The sequence below is a fragment of the Pseudopodoces humilis genome, chromosome 2 (genome assembly GCF_049639895.1).
Source record: "Pseudopodoces humilis isolate 2021_Gansu_Grassland_sample_001 chromosome 2, ASM4963989v1, whole genome shotgun sequence".
Taxonomy (NCBI): Eukaryota; Metazoa; Chordata; class Aves; order Passeriformes; family Paridae; genus Pseudopodoces; species Pseudopodoces humilis.
The window spans coordinates 19,575,285-19,594,949 of NC_142201.1; the positions used below are offsets into that span (position 1 = coordinate 19,575,285).

The window sequence follows — 19,665 nt, forward strand, 5'->3', positions numbered from 1 at the left end:
ATGAAGTTCCAAATAAACATCTACAATACTCAGTCCCTACTATCCTCTGTGTTAGTTCCACTGGTCTAGTGTGGGTGGGATTTAAACATATATTTTAGCCTGAAATTACAGTGGACTCTGACATTATATGTGAGGGATTACATGTTATCCCTCCCAGCAAGAGAAACAGTGTTCAATGTCCAATTAAGGTATTACAAGCTAGTGAGACTGTACCTCACTCACGTCTGAACCACTTCCTTTCAATCTTGCAGCACTGATATCCCTAACAATGGTCACATACTCTTTAGTGCTTCTTCCATCCAAAACATGTCAGAGACCTTTTGTCCAGCATTTACATCACTAGTAATATCTTCAGAGCCCCTTCTGGCACACTAACATCCCTTTGTTTTTGTCCTTAACTTTCCCTGGATTCCCTTATAACTGAGCTAGAAGACTCACAGAAACTTCCTACGAAGAACCCGACCCTTTTACTATTGGTCCATTAAAAACCTAGGTGAAGTGGGAACACACCAAACACAGCTGCCCAGCAGCTGCCCATCTAAACAGAGGAACATCTCCAACAGGGGTTCTTTAGACCTTTTCTTCAGAGACCAACAACTGTAGATCCATTGGAAAGGGCTCACTATTAATTTTTGAAGCAAAATTGAGATGACTATTACAGGCTCAAAAAATTTAAGGGGAATGATTTCACTGTGATTGTGTCTTGACAAGGGGCTGATTTAAAACCAATGAAATTTGTCTCTGGCTCAGCAAGAAATTGATGTTTTTTCCCGGAGATGCAGAACACAAAAGCTGGCACGCATGAAATGAAAGGCTGCTAAAATTAGACGCGCTCTTGTGGTTTGGGTAGGCTCCTGGTTATTCCCAGATACCCAAAAGTAGGTCATTCAAAGCTTAACAAAGACATTTCCCTCAGACTTGACATTTTAGAGCCAGTTGAAAAGACCTCCTGATGGGAAAATGTTATCAACATGTCACACTGGGGTTTCACTCTGCCTTGGCCATGTTTCTGAGAGAGCTGCAGTGCTACAACACCAGGCTTCTGTCACTTCACTGGAGTGCTTTAGCAGCTTGTTCTTATCAGCTGTTAGAAGTGACAAGGAAATCAAATACCAATGAATTTTCATTAAAGGAAATGAAAGTAAGAGATCAATAGAAACCTTTAGCTGGTAACAGAGCATGGGGATTTAACAGCTTTACAAAGCAACTCCCTGCACCGTAGTTTAGGAGCACCACATGAATAACTGGTTGTTTGTTAGCTGATCATGACCATGATCTGAGGTAGAAGATCTTTAGGATCTTTACTGACACCCTAAAAGGGTTTCTGTACTTTTGCCCCAATTCCTGGCTACTGCAATAGCTAAACAATGACTGTGATCTTTCATCTGACCAGTACCCTATTTAGATTAATGCAGTAGGAAGTAGATAGAAATATTCTGGTGACCCAGTACCCAAGTAAAATAGGATATTGCAGAAAGCAAAACAGATTTCTTATGAAAACTCAAACTGCCACAAGCTGGATGTCAGTGGAGAACAGAAGGATGCAGTTCTGTAAAGAGCTCCAGACAGGGCAAAGTCCTTAAATATGTGAAGGGAAGCTGCTTTTCAAAAGCATTTTATTCCAGTATCTCCAATGCAAAGGCAGGACAGCTCTACTTTTTCCCTTGTGCTGGTCTGTCATTTACTTGAGCAATGGGGGAAAGAAGTGTCACACTGTCCCTGCTTTGCCTCAGAGCCCTCCATAGCCAGCTTACAAGGCAGAGATGAAAGGCCATAAATGCTCCAGCACATGCTGGAGCCCGCAACAGTTTCAAAATGTGGGGATAACCCACATTTCCACAGAACCTGGAAGGTTCTGATGAAGAGAGGAATGCTTTTATAGGTAGCCAAATTGGTCAGCACAGGACTGCTGGTAGGAAACCGCAAACACAGGAGAGAAAACAAAAGCAAACTTAGTAATTAATTGAACCAGTAAAAGGAGAAGGCTGTTCCTATAGGTGTATGTGTGGAGAGGGCCTGTAATGGAAGAAAAAAAATTGCCTGAGCCATGCTGTCTGGAGTGCTCAAGCCCCATTTACAAGCCAAGGGCTTGTAAACTCCCACCTTTTCTGACCTGTCAGGTCCAAAGCCATGTTATAATTACTGCTGCTCTTTAAAGACCCCTGTTATAAAACTGTAGGCAATCTAAATATTTACTGAAGAAGTCACACCTTGGTATGTGACTATAATGTAAGAACAGCAAACACAAAAGGTGGATTTATAGTGACCATAAAATTTTCATTCCCAGTTTCCTGACTTCAGAGACTTTATGGCAGAACTTCACATTGCACTTTCCCCACCATTTATGACAACAGTACTTCACTCCTGACACCCTTGAACATTTGCACCTAATTTTTATTTTCATGAATCTGTCTTACACTCCCTGGGTCCTGAGAGGGCTTTCTCTGCTCAAACGAGTTTCATGCTGTATGTGATGCTCAAAAGCACACACGACAACTTTTAAATCCCAGTTTTGATCAGTGAGTGCTCTTTGTTATATTATGATATTCTCTCTCTACTCTCTAATAATTTACGTGAGTCTCTTCTCTCATTTTCCTGTCCTTTTCATTGGATATAGACTGTGGGATGAGACACAATATGAAGTTTTCAGCAATGTTGCATCACAAGTTACTACTTTTCCCGAGTTCCTGTGATCCAGCCTTTTTCCTAGAGCATAGAACTCATGTGAATTGATCATTCACTATGATCCCACACAGGTTTAGAGTCTGGTCTGTGTCACTGCCTAGTTCACATGATCACCATCATTTTCTCCTTGATTAATTGCTTTGCATGTCACCATATGAAATGATAATTTGCTTGAACACACCCAGCTACCAATTTTTTTCTGTGCAACTTTCTTCTTCACTGTTTGCTATACATGTTGCAAACAGTGACCATTATCACTGGGCTTCTGTTGTAATAATCTTTTATTGGTTTGGTGGAACTGCCCATTACAAAAAAATGTTGGTCTAAGTAACTCCACCTTTGCAAAACCAGTGTGACAATGAAGTTTACTCACCTAGGGTTTTTTCCTCCCTAGAGTGTAAAAATAGGAAGAAAATTGCTGGGTTTTTAGAATTGTTTAATGGGGCACATTCTAGTCACACTTATCCATGGAGTACTTCAGCTTTCAAATTCACTGATGGCCTACCATGATCCATGTAAGAACGTTCCGGGAACAGAAACCCAAGATCCTCTACTCCCTATTGATGGAAAGGCTGAATATTTATATCTTCAGCTTCTTGCTCTCTAAATTATGCTTTCCTGGCAGAACACAATGATCCAACTTGAACAGGAATTGGGTATTGCTCTGCCCTACCAGAAGCCTGGTATTAAATCAAGCTCCAAACAGGTGGCAGTAAGGTTAGCAAAGCCCCAGAGAACCAGCCGGGTCACTCATTCTGTAAATGTGTGTTGTGCTGTAAACACCCTCAGGTCCCAGCTCGTGTGATTTCAGCATCTCAGCACGCGCAGCTAGCTGGGATGTTTAGTGAATTTAGGATGACCACACAGAAAAGATGACTTCTTCCTCAAAGGGCAACTTCCTCAAGGCTCCTTAGTGCCAGAGAGCTGTTCCAGTGACTCCTGAGCCAAGAAAGGAGTGTATGTCAGTGAATGCACAGAACGTGATGGTCTTACACAGTGAGATCTGAAATTCCGAGTTATTCCCCGTAACTTGAATTTTCAAAGATGCTTTAAGGTATTTTTACATTATAGTAACTAAAAAGCCTGCCCTAGCACATGGAGACAGAACACTTCTGCCATGTCAGGTATGGAGAAAGAAAAACAGGAAATTCACAGCTCAGAAGCACTTTACCACTGGTTTAGTTTTTCTTCCTTAAGGGCACTGATCCTTTCAGGTTTCTTGGTTTTCACTTCCTTGTGATATTTATCACCCCATTAATAAGAGAATGGCTGCTCCACCTCTTTCCAGTCAGTGTTGGCCACTTTCAATCATCACAGCTTGTTTTCCCATTTTATCTTTGGAGGAACCATACAGTGTGAGAAAGCTGCTGAAGCTGCAACTCCTGGGAATGGCAATGAATAGTATTCACAGGACTCATGCCTTTCATATTTAGATACTGAGATAAACAATCTTATCTTCCTTCCATTGCTTAATATTTAGCTTGCAACTGCTCACTGTATTTCTATTTCTCTGTGGCTTTGAGAAAAGACACAAGTGTAATTCATCAGTAACAAACACCATGGAACAGCAAACAGCTGGGAAGTGAAACAGATGTTGAAACTAAATGATTGTCATCATGAAGGTTTTTTTAATTCCTCTCAGGCTTTTGGACTTCACAGCTTCACCGAAACAATGTTTTGGTAAAACTCTTATAAGCAGACATCCATTACCCCATTTCCAGAACATGTTCTCCATAAGGAGCCCAGCAAATGCTGCTGTCACAAGGAACAGCAGCAAAATCAACAGCTCCTAGTAACGTCAGACCACAGCTCCCTCAGAGCCAGTACTGGCTTGTCTTACAGAAGTTCCTTGGAATGAATAGTTTAGTTAATACAGTTGCAGCTTGGTATGCGCTTAAGAAAAAACTTTCTTTCACCAATTCCATTAAAATATAGGAACACAGACCTAAAATTCTTGACAGTTCTCACATGGGACATGTAGCATGCAAGCTTTTTAGATGCCATTTTGCTGGAGATTTTATGTTACTGAAAGTAAGTACGGTTATTTTTCTGTATCTTCCACTACCTCTTCAGCTTCACAGTCACAAATCCATTTGCTCTAATTAAAATCTCTCCTGTGTTAAGACAATCACAAGCAGCAAATTAAAATATTCCAACGAAAGATGAAATGCATTGGAAATCTGGTTGTTCTCTAGTGGCACTGTTGTAGGTTAACAAGTGACACCTAGAAAGGAGGAGATACACAGAATTCCTACTTCTGCTTCACCCCAGAAGAGGTGCCAGAATTCACCACAAATATTCTTAGTATCCCACCCCCAGCAGCAGCCAGCACCAGCAAGCAACAGGTAATGACAGTCTGAGATACATTTCTTGTTAACTTTCCCAGGAAGCAATCTGTTGCATGGAGGGGACTTGAGAAGAAGGGAGAACACAGGCTTGGCTAACACTGACTTGTTGGGCAGTACTGGAAGGCACATCCTAGCCACAAGGTCATCTCCCCCTGCAAAACCTAGGAGCCTGCCTCCAAGACAGATATCAAAGTATCTAAAAATGAAGCCATTGTGAGGATTTTTAATAGGTGAGGAAAAAATTAGCATTTTGCTAGCCTTGTGCTCAGGAAAAGCTGAAGTGCTGTGACTAAAATAAAACTCAGCCTAAGACACACAACAGCCCACTGGCCCACACAGTTACAACCAAGAAAAAGGTGCTTATTGTAGCCTGTCCTGAAGTGATACTTGCTCTGCTTGTAGGTGTGCTACTGTAGCCTGACTGAGAATTACCTCCTGCTACTAAACTGCACCCAATTTATTTAAATTCAAATTTAAAAAGTAGTAGGTTAACCTACATCAAATGGAACTGTGATAAGTAAATGTGATGACCAATTTACCACTGCTGACAACTGACAATATATAATCCAGCTTAAAGATGTAATTGTTAATTTTCATAACATTCTGTGGGCATGATCTGATGAAGTATATAGAAAAAACCCTGACTTATCCTCTAAAAAACCTGCACAACTGAGAAGCCCTTAATTAGAACAGGCCTTTAAACTGCTGCAATGAATGACCAGACACCACTAAAACAGGAGTTGCTTTCTACTGCGTATCATAAGGCCTTGCTAGAGCTATTTGCCAACAGGTTACTTCAGGTATAAAAGCTGAGACAATTAAGTACACCAAAATCAATCACTAGAACTTCATTAGGAAATTATGTCATGAAATGGTGACTCCTTTGAAACCTGAGGGTCTCAAGTACCCCATGAGGAAAAAAAAAAGAGCTGAATTTCAGTTTAAAGAAAGGCAATTAAAAAAAAATCAAATAGTACACAAAAACTAGACTGTTATTCCTCTAGAGCTGCCATTCTGGATTATACCTAATGCTCACAAAAACAGGCACAAACAGGTGGGTCCATGTACAAAGAGAAAGAGGGAGAAGAAGGGTGAAAAGAAGTTTAGAAAAATCCTACAGGTACCGAAGTATTTTTCTTTCCCTAACTCCTTTTCCCCAGATTTTATAAAGACCTCCACAGACAATCCCAGACAATTAATTTCCAGAAGCAAGCTATGGTTCTGTGATCTGTGGTCACCTTCACTATAAATTTGTGTATACTTGCCAGTGTTTCCCAATAAGGCAAAAGATTCTGCAGTTAACCTGAGAACCCCCATTAAACTGAAGTTTCTGTGAAAGTCTGTTAGAGTTGGAGAGTTCACAAGTCATCAGTTCTTGCAAAAAATCTTGCACACTACTGACTTTAGATACTTCCGTATGAAGTGTCCATTCTAAACGTGGGATGAAGCTGAAACAGTGGAATTGCCCAAGCAGGAAAATCTAAACTACTCCCCTGGTACATATTCTGTAAGTGGTGAGGGACCCATTTATTTTATCGACCTCATAACACATTTTACCTTTCTGCCATCTCATATTCACACTCTTAAAATACTAAATAGACATGAACACATTTCTGGTACTTACACTGGGAACTTGAGAATGATTGATTACTCAACACATTAAATAAGCTGTGCAAAGACAACAAACTACTTCAGACCACAAGATAACTGGCCTGGCCTTGAAAAGCACTACTGATGGGCACCACGAGATGGCCAACACTGCAAAGCAGCAAAGCAAAGAAGTAGCTTTTGACATTAACACTGTACACAAAAAGTAACTCTACATTGAAATATACAGTTTATTTTCGCAAAATCAAGCAATACCATTTGTCAGTAGGTACGTGTTAAGTGTCAGGCAGGAAAACTGTACATTTTCACTCTGGGCTGCAGGATCCAAACAGTTGGAGAAGCATTGTGGAAATCTTTCACTATACAAAGAGATCTAGAATTGAGAACAACAAAGGATGAAGAAACAGCCATCCCCAGGAAGCCAAAGGCAAAACATTAGCACCAGATTTTTTTCAAAAAGCAACAGTACAGCTATTTACAGATTTACATATAACATTGGGAGGCGTTTCCAGGGTGAGTGATTTCCAACAGCTTTGAAAAAGGAAAGGAGATAATTGTGACTACATAACTGTTCTGTGAAAGGGATAATAGATATAGCTTTCACAGTATTGCTACCTTTTAACAGAGATCTAAATCAAAGTACTGTATACAAACACACTGTAATTATAGTATTATTCACATTTCACATACACACTTCAGAGTAACCACAATATGTAAAATTTTTAAAATCCCACAGATAAAACAATGCACACTTTTTTCCAAGCTAAAAGACAAGCATAATTTATTTATGTTTAGTTTTGGGATTGTTATGGTTAAGGGATAGGTTTAAGGACAAAGGGACCAGTTGTCCTAGGAACATAGCAGCAAATAACTGTGAGATGCCAGAAGACTACATTTCTGAACTAGGAGGACAAAACTAAGGTCAGCTGTAGGTCTTGTAAAATGGGAGCTCCATTTGACCTCAACTGATGCACGTCAACATCATTTCAATCAAAATTTGGTCCAGGTATACAAAGTAGTGCACGATAAGGGTGTGTGCAGGGACAACAGTCCTTTTAATGTTTGCACCTGTCTATAAAGGAACTGGCTCCAGATGATTTTTGCTCCCCAATTCCCCAACTCACAAGGAATTCACTGATCAGCACCTTTCCAGTTCTCTCCCCACAAAAGAGAGGATTCAGGTAAGAAGGACAGAAAAACTCTTATGAATGCTGCCATACTGCAGGAGTAGTGGAAAGAATTTGTTTCTCTCTTTTCAACAACTGACCGATTGTATTTTCAGCCTGCTTAGCTACAGACTGGCATTCACATCAGCCTTGAAAATGGCTTCTGGCTGGGGAACCTACTTGTCTGAGGAGAGATAAATCTTTTCCTTACTACAATGGAAATGGCATATACACAAAGTCTTCCAAGACTTTCTTTGCCTGCAAAACTTTATCTTAACATAGAACTTGACACTTAAGACTACAGAATTTCACCGTAGGTATCTAAACAAGTTAGCATATCCCATTACTGCACTGCAAACATGAGTTAGCACCTCTTTTTAGAGCTATTGAAAATTATCTCAGTCAATAGCAGTATTAGGAGAACACAAGCAGTGATCTGATACTGTGAACTAACATCCTCTCCTTTATCGCTGTTTAATGGAAAAAACAAGCAAACAGCCCCACTTATGTTCACAGTTACAACACAGAGTTGCTCCAAGTAATGCACAGTATTTACATGGCAGAATTGTTTCTATTGCATTTGGTAGTTTGAAAAAGAGGAATAAACAGCATTATGTAGGTCAACTTCGGTATAACTTGTCTACATAAAACCATCACAATGTTGAACAACCAGAAGAAAAACAGAAGCAGTGTCCTTAATCTACATTTATTTCCATAAAGTGTAGTGGGTTTGGGACAAGAAGAATAAAAACATGCATAAAAAAAGCACAAAAAAGCAAATGAGCCTTCTAAATAATTTAGATGAAAAATGTTTTGAATAAAATCAGCACAGTACTTCCAGCCCGTTTCTTAAATCAAGTACGACTTGGTAAAGAAAATCGTTTGCATTGCATTAAGAGGGTCTACAAATATGTCTTGCAAAATAATTTAAAAAAATCTTCATCAAGGTAGGCATTAGGTGATTTGCAAGCTGCTTAAGAAGCATTTAACTAGACTGATTTTAATGTTGTTTTCTGCAAGGGGAAAGTGCTATCCTATATACAATATTACAAAGAAGTGTCTGATGCCACAGGATCAGTGACACTGCATTTCAGCAATCTGAATATATTAGCTATAAGAAGCATGCTTCCCCTATTTAATGTGTCTTTAAAGAACATAAAAACCCACTAAATTTAGAGCTTCTAAATGTATGTGCATTCATGAATTGCTGTGGGGTTTTCCAGCAGATTGTGCAGCATCTGAACATAAAGAAAGTATACAACCTATTCTAAAAACCATTGTTTGCATGCACAACTGCCACAGACTTTGAACATACTGAGCAGAAGGGTTAAGAGTCTCTCCTCTTTCATGGAGCTTTCTGGAAGTTTAGCAATGAGGAACAGCTGTAGAGTCCACCAATAAAAATTGTGTTCTAAAAAATTAAATACATCATTCAAAAAAAAACAGAAAGAGAGCATTATTGCTGTTGTGAGAGCTATTTTTCTCTTGTGCACTTGCTTCTCTACCAGATACTCAAGTAAGCCAAGATACTCATTTGTATACTTGAAAACTCCCCTATCCCTTCCTTCTTTCCCATTTTTCCCATTGTTGTTGGTTGGACTCAGTGCCCTTATTTGAGTCGCTCGGGTTGGAGGCTGTCAGTCAGACACTTCAGCTGCTCCTCCCCCAGCTTGATCTTGTCCTCAAGCTCTCGCTGCTCAATGATGAGGGCTGACTTCATTTTCACAAAGTGCTCATAGTCTGCTAGGTTCTCCTCGCTCAAGTAGTTTGCCAAAATGTCGAAGACAATGCGCTCTCGACGATCCAGGTTTTCCTTCAGTTCCTTTGCATCCTCATGTTGCTGGGTCAGCAGCTTTTGCTTATCTACCAATGTTCGCTTAGGAGAAAAGAAAAACAAGTCAAAAATTCACTGGATTCGCTAGGTTGGGACAACAGCTTCACTGTTCAAATCTCAAGTCTGTTTTCCCTACAGAGACCTTCCTGAATAATTAGAAAGGTGGAAAAAGAATGCTTCTTAAAATTTAGACTAATAAAATGCATTAACAAAACTGATAAAAAATGTAGTAAATCAATGAAAGATGCACCATTACTTTCTATTAGCCTCAAAAGCATTACTTCAAAGACTCCTTTACTATTTAATAGTTACAAATAGCTGCATACAATATAGTTGCCTTTGAAGAATAGTTCTTCAAATTAAGACTCAGCTGTCTTGCATGTTCCATACGCAGCACTGGCACAGCTGTGGTTACAGAACCCAGAAAGAGACCAATTATTGTAGCAATTTGTTCTTATACATTTCCTGACACTGTATTTAGCAATTCTGTTGCATCCAAAAGCCTTCCCAATGACATGTGAAGTCCTGTGGTCTTCAGACATAAGCAAGAGTGAAAGCTGAAGCAAGACAACAAAAGGGCGAAAGTGAAGCAAAAACAAAAAAGCGTTATTCTCCAAAAAGGCCTGTAAACTTTCTGCTTTGTGCCTTCACAAGAGACAAAATAGGGGAAAGGGAGGTTGAATGGAGGAATACACAAAGAAAGAGGACAGCAGAAGACAGCAGCTATATCCCTCTCCCCCAGCATCACCTATCTGCACAGCTGACAGTCCCACCTGAATCACCCAGCTAAACTCCTTTGACAGTACATGGAGAGAAAAAAAGGAGCATCATCAATCCAACCTATTTCAGATGTCTGCCTACAAGTGATTGCCTTTTTCCAGTGAGAGTATGGCTGGCTTACTCTGACATCAATAATTCTGTACAGATGCCTGAACTTAACTAAAAAGTGTCCCTAAGAGGTACCAATCCATGACTTCTAGCTTTGCTTCAGAGATTAATTTTCTTTGAGAAGTTGTCTTCAAATAAACCTCAGTCTGTTCTAATAAACGTGTCCATCTTTTTAATTTGCAACTTCTGTTAAATCACATATGCTGTTTAATAAGCCTGAAGGATTTACAGAGAGAGGTGTTTTTGTAGGATATGAAAGAGTCTTTTCAAGATGGAAGTATGAGACAAAGAGGGCTGCAGACCAGTGAGCTTTAATAAACCTACCTGTCAGAACTGCACATGCATCTTGTGCTGATTCTTTCTAGAGACAGACCAAAGCTCAAGAGTGAAATGTTTTCAGATTTGTGCTCTCAATGTACTTAAAATACACATCCTAGATTAAGTCAGGATTCAAGACAGATATGGAAGACAAGTCAGAAAAATCACACACTGTTAGAAAAAAACAGTTTAATCTTCCCTTCAGCTTATGCGAGGGGAAAAAAATCCCACTGCAAGTTGCAAGCAGAATTATCTGCTGCAAAGAGATGGAACTAACACTTCTCCTGAACTCACCAGGGCAAGTAGCAGACAGCCTTAAACTCAGGAGTGTGGTTAGTGTGCTCCCAGGGCAGCCTTGCAGGTGTGTGCATGCTGAGCAGCAGTAACTGCCAGAATCTGATGAATGCAAGAGGACATGGACACAAAGCACAAGTAATGAGAAGACACTGGCCTTGCTGTGTAAGAGGAATGGGGCTGGTAGCTCTTCAGATGAAGCCCCTTTCAGAAGCTGAAATTGAAATACCTGATACTGTTCCCTGTGGCAAAAAAAAAAAAGACCTATAGCAGAGCATCTGGCAGTCAAAGTATTAACTCAGTAGTCATTATTTGACTACCTTTATTGAGAAAGTCTGGTAAGCTGTTACTGGCCCCTAAAAAGTGGAAAGCTATCAGAGCAATGTTTATTAGACAATATCATCTTGGAAAGAAAAATCAGTGGTCACTGGGAATATGCTCCCCAACAATGGAAGTAAAATCCTGTTTTGTTTATATGGTATATTAGTGGTTCACCACGTATCATTCAACCTACAAAATACTAAAAGACAACCAAAAAAAGCCACAAGTACAGTCTAAATTCAACACTTCTAGATATATTTCATAGAATGTTAGAATGGTTTGGGTTGGAAGGCACCATAAAGATCATATAGTTCCAACCAGGCCAAGTTGCTCAAAGCCCCATCCAACTTGGTCTTGAATATTTCCAGGGAGGAGGGAGGGTACCTCTCTGGGCAGCCTGTTCTAGTGCTTCACCACCCTCAGGAAAGAATATCTTCCCAACATCTGATCTAAACCTGTCTTCCTTCACCTGAAGGCCATTCTCTCTTGTCCTATCACTACATGCCCTTGTAAAAACTCCCTCTCCAGCCCTCTTGTAAGCCCTCATTAGGGACTGGCAGGCTGCTCTAAGACTCTCTGGTATTCTCTTCTCCAGGCTGAGCAGCCCCAGCTCTTTGCCTGTCTTCACAGAGGCAGTGCTCAGGCCTCTGATCAGCTGAGTGGCCTTACTCTGGAAGTGTTCCAACAGGTCCATATCTTTCTAGTGTTTTGTGCCCCAGAGCTGGATGCAGCACTGCAGGTGGGGTCTCACAGGAGCAGAGGGGCAGAATTCCCTCCCTTCACCTGCTGGCCACGTTGCTCTTGATGCAGCCCAGGACATGTTTGACTCTCTGGGCTGCAAATGTACATTGCTGGGTCATGTTGAGCTTTTCATCCACCAACAGCCCCAAGTCTTCCTCTCCAGGGCTCACCTCAGTCCTGATGGATCTCTCCTGATGTTAACTATGGCAAGATTGGTGTCAGTGCAGGTGAAGATAAATGGGGATTAAAATATGTTAGGGATTTAGAGTTCTGTCAGTATAAATTTGATATCAAAATACACAGACAATTTCTGACTGTCCTTACTATACCACCTCTTCACTATCTTCCTTTTCCACACCCAGCCAGTAATCTATTTTTATCACAGCTCTCAAACTGTGTTTCCTATGTGCACACATCATTTGGTAGCTCCTTCCCCATTAGGCAACTGCAACCACACTTAGAAAAATGTCTAATGAAGGATTAAATTTCTCCAATTGTCAGAAGCTTTGATCTGCCATTTATTAAACTGTCAAATACTTTCCCTTCCACCTCAGTCAGAGGGAGCTGAACAGCCATTAATCAAGCATGTTAGGTCCAAACAGCAAAAGCACAGCTTCAGATCAGTCCCAGCACTTACTGATTCTTATGTGTGAAATAATGCAAGAGGCTGAAGAAACAACATGAAACCACAGCCCATGGAAAAAATTCAGTTACAGCACTTAGGTGGACTGTTGGCATTTCAATCCACAATCCACAGCTACAAGTCAAAAATCCTCCTTCACATTCATTTAACCGAGAAGCCAAACTCACTTGAAACATGCACCCCCCCCTCCCCACTTTCTATTCATTATAGCCTAAGTTTCACACATATCTACATCTTTCCATTGGTGCACATCTGTATTGCTATGTATCTCCTTCCTAGGTAAGGCCTGATGGGATTTGTTAAGTTAAACAAGTTAAATTGCTGCAAGCAGAGGTTAGATCCAACAGGTTAAGAGCATAATTGCTCCTGCTCCTCAAATTTTCACTTCTGCTCAGAGTCCTCCACATCACTACTATTCTGCTTGGATAAAACATGTTTTCTACTGAAAAATTATTTTTGCTATGCCTCCCCCTGTTTCCCCTCCCCATCCCCCCTTTTTTTAAAGGTTTGTCCTTCTGTTGTTTCTTGCTCTTGCTCCTCATTAGTCATTGTGGAAGGAAGCTGCAGTAGATGAGAAGCATTTTCTTTGTAACAACCTTATGGATTTGTATTAAGATTCTCATTGTGTATAGAGAAGTCTGCAAGCTTTCTGTATTACAGCACAAACACTCCTTTTCGCATCTTGAATTGTTACAAAATTTTTGTTTGCCTTCTTTTTATGCTCTTATCAATACATTCCCTCTTTCTTTAAACTTTTGCCAAGAAGTCTGTTTTCTAGTATGCTGCACCCCAAACCTATTTTTTCTCAGCAAGCCACATTCCAAGAAAAGAAGGCAAAGAGAAAAGTTTCAAGAAATAAAAAAAAAAAAAGGTGTTATGAGATTTATCCACATATTATCCCTCATATTGAGCACTGCAATTTAGATAAACAAAACCAAGCAAACCTCCCCTCCCACGAGCTTCCCTAAATGCAGGAATATTACTGTTGGTCCTTCTCACCCGTTCTTCTGGAGAGGTATTGTCATCCAGGTTATTGAGGGCATTTTCCACCCGGGCCAGACGACCAGACAGGGACAGCAGGAGGTTGACCACTTTGTCAAGGTCACCAATAAACATCTTGAATTTGTCAAACTCATTTGGTTTGCAGACTTCTTTCACAATGGCCTCTACCTCCTCCCCCAGGATATTGTTTGCTTGGATGTCTTCCAGGAGTGTCTCCCGTGCTTCTCTCAGCACCTGCAGCTTCCTACTAATGCTGTCAATAAGTTCTTGCTGTGGAAAATAAAGGAGGTAAGAATTTGTTAGCACTACTGCATTCTTCCCTACTTCTGCAAGTCATGTCAGCTAGCACTTTAATACATTTCAAACTTCCATGAGACTTTGACAATGAGTGCATGACAAATAAATACATGCCTGTGTCAAAGGTCCATACCTCTGCATTCAAAGGTTCAGGATGTAGCTGCATGATGCTCAGCTTGAGACCTGTGTTAAAGCAAATTACCTTTGTGGAAAAATATAAAGGTTTTTCACCCTCCCATCAAGCCTTCCTGCTGCTGCTTTGAGCAGCTTCAAAGCCTGTTATAACCACAGAAAGTACAGCAAGCACATGCCTGCGTCTCTAAATATCAGGTCCATAACACCTTGCTGAAGAGCTACACTTAAGAAGATACACAGTACTAGAAAAACAATCCTGTATTTTCCACACGATGCAGTTAAAACTAGGGCACTGTCAAGCTTTCTTTTCCTTTCTGCATAATATTAGCATTCCTCCAATAGCAGTTCTTCCATGCTCAGAAAATCTTAGCATTAACAGTGCCTTAACAACATTTCTGTAGGGTAGTCATAATCCCTGTGGCACCGGGAACAAAATCTACTGTATTGTACAAAGCAGCTCTGTGCAAAGCAGCTCTGCCAAAGGACCAAAGAAGCATCACTATCCCAGGCCAGGCAAATACACAACCTCACTTCAAGTTTGGGGGGCTTCTGAACTATAGTCCCCTCTGCCTGAGGTGCACTTGCACTGCCTTAGAAAAGCATGTCAGGGGCAGAACCACCAGAAACCAGACCAAGAATCCAGATCTCCTTTGATCACACCTCTGGTCCCCCTGTGCTAGTTTCCCGCATTTGGGCAAGAGGTCTTGCTTCTTATGTGCCTATTACCTTTCACTGGTGCACAAGTGGTGTAAGTTAGTTCAGCCAGCTACCAATTCTGAGATAATTCACACCCTAAAAATGCCTCGTTCAGTTAAATGTAGGTGCTTATTTGGTATTCAGCTCATTTCAGGTAAAAAAAATTTCCAAAGCATTCTTTAAACATACACCTCAGTGCAAATTCAGAATGAAAATTACATCCTTTAAAATAGTCATTATTTCACAGTACCCCTAGCTTTTTGTTTAATTAGTCATGACATTCTTTAGGAAGTCTGCTTTCTAAATGCAAATCTGATTACAAGCCTTCATGATTACTGAGAAACATACTGATAGCAGCTGCTGCTCACAGAGGCCACTGGACAGTCATTGCCAATTTATTTTAGGAACAAAAACCAACACAAAACAAAGTCTGCCATCTTAACAGAAAGCAACTATACTGAAAATGTAGAAGCTTTTTTTAAAGTAGAAATTCAACCCATGGATTATCCATACTGGCTTTTTCCTTTTTGATTTAATGTACTCAGTCCAGGTTAATCTGGATCTGGGTTATCTGTTAGCCTCAGTGCCCAAAAGATTAAGGTAGTAAGCAGTTCTACAGATGCCTGCTTTACTGACTGATTAATCTGCAGGATTTGATTTTTTCCCCCTTCTCTCAATGCAAATGCAGTTTGATTTGGATTATGTAGGTCACAGTACTACGCTTTCATTTCCCTCAGATGACATGCACTATGCTGCTGCTTCACCAGTCGAAACACAGCAGGATACTGTGGTGCTCTGTGTTATCTCAAGCTTTTTCACTTCTGTAGCTGTGCTGCAACTTTCTTCAAATAAAAAAAAAAGCCACATGGCTGCTCAGCATTTACTGATCTGTCTGCCACTTCATATCAGATTTCTCAGTTCCATTTCCAGTATTTCCCAGTAACATCCTATTTAGTAACATACCAAGCAGCTGAAGCTAACCTCTAAAGCAACCATTTTTCAGGTCAGAAGACCATAAATACTAAGACTGTCATATCTATTAAGAATTGGATTATGATTATTGATTGCTTCATACCCAGATGAAGCAGCCTCTGCATGCAGCAACTGTGAACTCACTATATCCACAGCAGAAAACCTGTATTATGCTCAATATCTACTGAGCCAGAAGAGCTGCAGTCTACATCTTGAGACTGGCAGATGAATAATTTATAGCTGTGAATTCTGTACCAGTACACAAGAAAACAATAAAGTCATTCTTACTGATCTGACTAGCAACACAGAAGGTGGCTCAACAGAGTACTGCTAGGGTGGCTCACTGTTTGGCTTGCTTTTACATAAATTATACTCTGCTTTCAAGCTCAACAACCCATTCCTAAGGAACTCAAGCCTCGAACCAGATAAAAATTGGTATACATTTATTATTTTTACACTTCAGCAGTTGCTGAAATTTTCCTAAGGGCAAAGGGGAAACTTCCTAGACAGACACACATGGGTTTTCCTTACTACAAAAAACATTCTTATAGCATCTTCAAAATCTGATCAGTATTTTATAATTGTGGTACACCTACATTAAACTCAGTACATAAGACACAGACATCCCATTCGTGCTAGCTGGGAATACAGGGATTGGCTCAAAAAAATCAAAATAATAAATAAAAGTATTAACAACCCTATATGAAATTCCTATACTTATTTCAAAATAAGAAAAAAATCACCACGTGTTTCTGGCTTGCAGAGCAGAGAACGACAAATACAGGAATCATTCCACAGTGGTCTGCAATTAAGATACCTCATAACAGAACTACCAGTTTCCAGGAATCAAGAAACAGGTTCTGGGCATATGGTCCATCTAAAACTACTGAAGTCATAAAGTGTGCCATTAAAATGTTCAGGTCCCTAACAATTCCTTGTTAAACTGTTACCAAATATGAGAAGCTGGGCCAAGCTGTATCTTCCATCCATTTAATAAAGATTCCTAAACCCACTTACAAGGAGTTTTCTATGTTTTCTGACACATTCCATGACGAAAGCCCATTGAACTGAGTGCTCCATCTCCATGTGGAAGACCAGGGAGAAACGCAAGCAGCAGGGTGTGTGTGCTACAACAAGTGCACTTAGAGGAGAAGATGGGCAGGTTCTGATAAAAGCCCTTTGTGAAAACCTTCCTATCTCATATGATTAGTGGTATATACTGAAGCTGGGGGATGAATAGAGAAGTATGAAAAGGGTAAACATGATTTTCTTGTTAAGAAACCAACAAAAGTAAATGGCCCTCTTGTTCATAAAAGTTTCAGTATTTGGTTTGTTGGGCAAACAAGAAAGGTTTAATTTTACCTCCCTCCTACTCTGTAATTAATGAGAATGAAACTAATTCTAGCAAAATCATGAAAGTGACAATTATGTGTGGCACCAGATAAAACCAAATTATTTAAAATGAAGGGAAATCCTTCAATTGTCTAAGTAGTACAGTTGTTGGATTCATCAGCTGTCTAGCATGAGGGTGAGGGAAGGGCGCCTGCTGCAGCCACAGCATGCCCCGGCAGCACACAGCACACTGAACCGCGCGATGCAGAGGCAGCAGAGGGAGGCTGAAACAACACAGAGCTAACAGAAAACACAACAGAAAGCCCACTCAAATGCAGTGCCTTGTACTGAACACCTGCTCTGAACCACAGGTGGAAATTTCTCATTCTTAGTGACTAAATATAGCCCTAATAATTAAAAATCATTTCTTTGGGACTGGATTATCAAGTGCACCCTGGCAGCTGATTTTTAAGCAGAGTCGACTGCGACAGAAAAGGTTTGCACACCACTGCATTACTGGCTTAGGTAAACAGAGTTGAACTACATCACTTTACTTGATCAAACAGAACATTTCCTCCAGCTTATCAATACGGGGAACAATAATTAGAATATTTTGTGGCCAGTTACTAATGAGATCAATGCAATGATTTTACTGTAGGACAACACTTTCTCCAACCACACAAAAGTCAGATCATCACTGTAGTATCTAGGGAATTATGATGACCTTTGATCAGAAATAAAACACCAAAGGATGGGGATAAAGAAGAAGACTGCCTCTCTCCCTTGTGACAAGCAACTTCCACTGAATCCACCAGGCTAATTAGTAATCTCCCACAATCATTATTAATTTGGGAGGCAGGAGAAAGAGTTTTCTGTTCATGAAAATAATGCAGGAAGAAAATAAGAAAGAAAGAAAGAAGAAGGTGTGTGTACGTTCCTTCTCTCAAGACAAACCCAAATGGACTTATATTTCAAAAATTTGGAACAACTAAAGCCACCACCAGCTTCAGTGGGATACATAAGCACTGCTGTTTCTTGTTACATAGAGAGAAATAGAGAAGGACTTCAAATGGAAAATGGTATTTTAAAATAACCTCCTCAAGACTTCTCTCCTTAAGACTTTCTAAAACATGTGACAAGTTCCAAGAAGCATCCAATATGAAGTTCCTAAATTCACAGGTGTACACCTAACTCATCCACAAAAACAAACAAAAAAAAAACCAAAGGCGAACTGATTTTTTCCAACTGATCCTGTACATCTAGAAGGCATTTTATTGAGGGCTGTTTAGTAAAACAAATTCACACTTAATGTAATGAACAGAACTCAGAGCCTCCCATTACACTTTTAGAAATGTCTTTTACCTTCTTCTCTGACAAGTCATGATCCAGTTCATCTTCAGAATCATCCTCACTCTGCTGCTGTTGCTGCTGCTCCTGCATGTCCTTCATCTTAATCAGCAGCTCTGCCTTTGGTGCAGATGTGCTGTAGTAAGTAGAATTGGTTGTCAGGGAGATGGCAGATGGTGCACTCTGCTCCTCTTTCCTGGGAAAAAGTCAAAACTTTCATTAACTGCCTTGACACACTAATCAATGAAAAGAAAGGACAATATTTTAGAGACATCATTTCATCAGCAAGCAGGGGGTTCAAGAGAAAACCATTACCTATGTAAATAAGATAAATAAACACTGTGAATAAAATCTGTATGAATTCAGTACGTGCTCAGCAAAAGTTAAAACTGAAATCATGCAGAACATACATGATTGCAAGAATTGAAATGCATCAAAGATACTGCATCTGGAAACAAAATGGAAAGTTACATTTTACAACATAGTGCAAAAAAACCCTCATCATCATATACAGTATCCTTTTGGATTGGGATTGTACAATGTAAGTATGTAACTTTTTTATTAGGGAATCATAAACAAACTTCTCAAGGATACAACTTATCAGATAATTTGTTTCAAGAAAACAAAACAACACAGTATATCAACGTGGATGGAATTCAATTATTTTCTTTCTTTGATCTCATTCACTTGTAGGACATGCCTCATGCCTGCTTCAAGTAGTCTTTGTAAATTTTTATCACATAAAAAAGGCAAGAATATTGTTCCTTCTCTCTCCAGTTACTAGACTGGATGACGTTGGTAAAACATGTAATCACAATGAAATGGCAAAAGTTAATTATTTCTTAAATTGTCAAAAATTGGCTTTCAATCAGGTCTTAGAAATCTTTCATATTGTACAACACTGTTGTTTCTGTCTTTAATGGTATCATTAGTAGTATATTGACTTGACTTTCAGCAGAAAGAAGACTCACCTCCAGTCCCCATGGGATACTGACACACTCTAGATGGAAGCTTATACGGATATACCAGCTTACAGAA

The 19,665-nt window shown here is 39.9% G+C and overlaps 1 protein-coding gene across 4 annotated transcripts in view; it reads right to left on the minus strand.

The window, feature by feature from the left end:
• Nucleotides 1–6,847: 6,847 nt before the first annotated feature.
• SHROOM2 (shroom family member 2) overlaps nt 6,848–19,665 on the minus strand; it is a 117,357-nt gene continuing 104,539 nt past the window's right edge. For all 4 annotated transcript variants that reach the window (XM_088051575.1, XM_014252073.2, XM_088051577.1 and 1 more), the window contains 3 exons: nt 18,643–18,823; nt 13,846–14,118; nt 6,848–9,683 (listed from right to left, as the gene is read on the minus strand). In XM_088051575.1, coding sequence (XP_087907701.1) covers nt 9,417–9,683; nt 13,846–14,118; nt 18,643–18,823 — 721 coding nt within the window. In that variant the 3' untranslated portion in view covers nt 6,848–9,416. The remainder of the gene's footprint in view (nt 9,684–13,845; nt 14,119–18,642; nt 18,824–19,665) is intronic.